Genomic DNA, 2,892 nt, shown 5'->3' on the forward strand with positions numbered 1-2,892 from the left:
ATTTAGATTTAATATTTAGATTTAACATTTAGATTCAGATTTAGCATTTACATTTAATATTTAGATTTAACATTCAGATTTAGATTTAATATTTAGATTTAACATTTAGATTTAGATTTAGCATTTAGATTTAGCATTTAGATTTGGATTTAATATTTAGATTTAACATTTAGATTTAGATTTAGATTTAATATTTAGATTTAACATTTAACATTTAGGTGCCACATTTAATATTTAGATTTAGCTATTTAATATATTTCTAAGAACACTTTTTTAAACATTGTTTGAAGCTAAATGTGGCAAAATGTTGATGTTATTTTCAGCGTGAGCCACTTTACAAACGGCACCCCATAATAGTCAAGCACTGTTTATTTAGCCTGTGTAGTTGAGGGGACAGGTCAAACTGATATGATGCTGATTTAAAGGAGAGTTCATGTCAAATGGAGGATAAACCATAAACATAAACTACAGATCACCTGTAAAGCATTTTAATAAATTAATCTATCATAATTAAAACAACTGGAGACTGAAAACAAACTGACATATGGGTCTGATCACTTTTTTAATGAACTGACATCATGCCAGACAGGATGTTAGTGTGTCTGTGACTTCCTGTACGGACTGAAGGCTGCTGGAAACTGTCGGGAAATTGAAACTGCGGCCGCCTGCTCTCGTCTACTTTCCAGGCGAGGTGCAGTTCATCTCGAACAAGCCTATTAATGTTACACTAAATCGAACTTTTTAGTCGAGTTTCTACATCATTTTCCTACACATTTATTCACCATGGTCTCCAACCTGCAAGTTGGGCTTTAAATAAGGATAAGGATATAAGGATATTTGAGCAAGAGGGTCAAAGTTCAAAGTACAGTGCTGACAAAGTAGTATGCCCCACCTGTATGCATCCTCCATGCAACAGTATGTACGTTGGGTACGTCGCAAGTCCCTTAAAATTACTGCTAACCACCTAACCTAGCCACCTTACCTAACTGTTTAGTCCCTCCCACTTAGGAAAACATGCAAGGAGTCAGGAGTTAGGAGTAAGGAGCGAGGATTGCTGATAAAGGCCCAATCCCAAACCGGCCCCTATCCCCTCTCCCTATTCACTCCCCCTCCGTTTGCGCGGTCACGCGGAGCTTCGCCATATTAAGGGCCATCCCAAACCAATTATCGCTGAGTGCGAGTGGACTGCTCAGCCCTTAGATAGCGAGTGTGCATCAGTGCAGACTTCTGATGAGCCCAGCAGAAAGCGCAACATCACAATGGAGGAAACAACGTACATATGTAAGAGTTCCGTCTTTCTACTTTGTAAAATATTTTAGATCAAACACACACATTTGTTTTCCTCACCCTGACTTTACAGTCTCAAACAAACTCACAGAATGTTTGGTGTCAAAAGATGAAAACCTCCACGTCCATATGCTTAAATAAACTATTTAAAACTGTCTAAAAAATTCCTCATCCCATTCTCATGATTTTTAAAATATATATATATAATTCTGTGTTCACAGGGACAGAAGAAAAAACAAAGCAGTTAATCGATCTATGGATTAAAAATGAGAGTCTCTTCACTAAAAAGAGGAATGGGATGGAGGTAAGATTGCCCAGATGAATCTGTAAATGTGTAAACTGTGTCTAGAAAATATGAACAAGTTAATTACTTTGATTACATTGCACTGTATCTCTTATCTGACTTATCCAAGTTTATTTTTAATATAACTCATTTTAATTAATATTTAAAAAAAAATTTTTTATAGCCTGTTGCTCTATTTTGCTTTCACAAAGCGTCTGTCGGTATCCATGGTTACATCTGCTTCCTTCTTCCGGTAGAGAGGCGAGGGCGTCCCATCTGTTTGGCTTCTTTTTCACACTTCCCCTTAATCAGGAGTGCCCTCCACAGCTGCGAGTGTAACTTGATTTGGCAGCTGTCTCTAATTAAAGTCAACATTTTTTAACATTTTTCTCATTTTGGCAGCCATGGGAGCATCGCCTTCTTATCCCAGAACGGGTGAGTTTCTTGTTTTGTTGGTGTTCTCTTGAGAGTTATTTGATTTATGAAACTGACTGCACTGTTTGCACTGTAGTTGTGGGTTGCACACATAAAATATCATCAAAACGTCACACCCGTTCCGTCTGTTTTGTCCTGCCGCTGGTCCCTTTTAACCAGAGAGGCGAGACCTCCTAAATGATATGTCAACTGTAGCACTGACATACTTGCAAAGGTGAATAATGTTAGCTGGCTTGACTGCTGCAGAAATGATGTTGGCCCTGCGCCACCACATGCGCTCACAACCTTAAACCTGCAGCTGTGTGGCTGTAGTCATGGCCAGCATGGCTACTCAGCACTATATAAAGTAATAGTTATTAGCTCCACCTTCACCAGCTACAGCATTAAAGTGATATACACATCAATGCATCAATAATTTTAATAGAGTGTGCCAGGGCTGACGTCAAAATCCGGAAGTTTAGCATCGCGCTGGTTCCCGGAAGAGAAAGTGAATGTGATTTTTGCATTGCGTTTTGGATTATGTCAGAAAATAAGCTCTGTGGCTAACACAAGTTTATGATTCTTACAGGTTTTGTTCAGCGAGATAATCTTCACATATGAACACCTTTCATACCGCAATCGAAGCTTAAATGCGATCACAAGAAGTAAAAAGCTAACGTTAGGCTTTAACGGACTACATGACAACTCCACGGTCGCATGACTCTTGACGTCACCGCCACTAAGCTTTCAACTGATTTCGGCCGCTTTATCTTAAAAACATTGTATAATGGGGAAATCGGACTGTTTAAGCTAAATAAGAAGCTGTAATGGCGGACTGCCAGCACTCTCGCCTGTTCGGGGGTGATGACGTTTAATGTCCCCGACAGGGTTTGTAGTCGTATTGAGCA

General features: G+C 39.0%; 1 protein-coding gene across 2 annotated transcripts in view; it reads left to right on the plus strand.

Moving 5' to 3' along the window:
* Positions 1-1,126: 1,126 nt before the first annotated feature.
* Positions 1,127-2,892, plus strand: part of LOC126389326 (PYD and CARD domain containing) — a 3,921-nt gene continuing 2,155 nt past the window's right edge. The window contains exons 1-3 of one of the 2 annotated variants that reach the window (XM_050042957.1): positions 1,127-1,281; positions 1,509-1,591; positions 1,973-2,005. In XM_050042957.1, coding sequence (XP_049898914.1) covers positions 1,975-2,005 — 31 coding nt within the window. In that variant the 5' untranslated portion in view covers positions 1,127-1,281; positions 1,509-1,591; positions 1,973-1,974. Of the gene's footprint in view, positions 1,282-1,508; positions 1,592-1,917; positions 2,006-2,892 lie in introns of those variants that run through there. The other variant, XM_050042958.1, reaches the window with a different exon arrangement.

The sequence above is a fragment of the Epinephelus moara genome, chromosome 4 (assembly GCF_006386435.1).
Source record: "Epinephelus moara isolate mb chromosome 4, YSFRI_EMoa_1.0, whole genome shotgun sequence".
Classification (NCBI taxonomy): Eukaryota; Metazoa; Chordata; class Actinopteri; order Perciformes; family Serranidae; genus Epinephelus; species Epinephelus moara.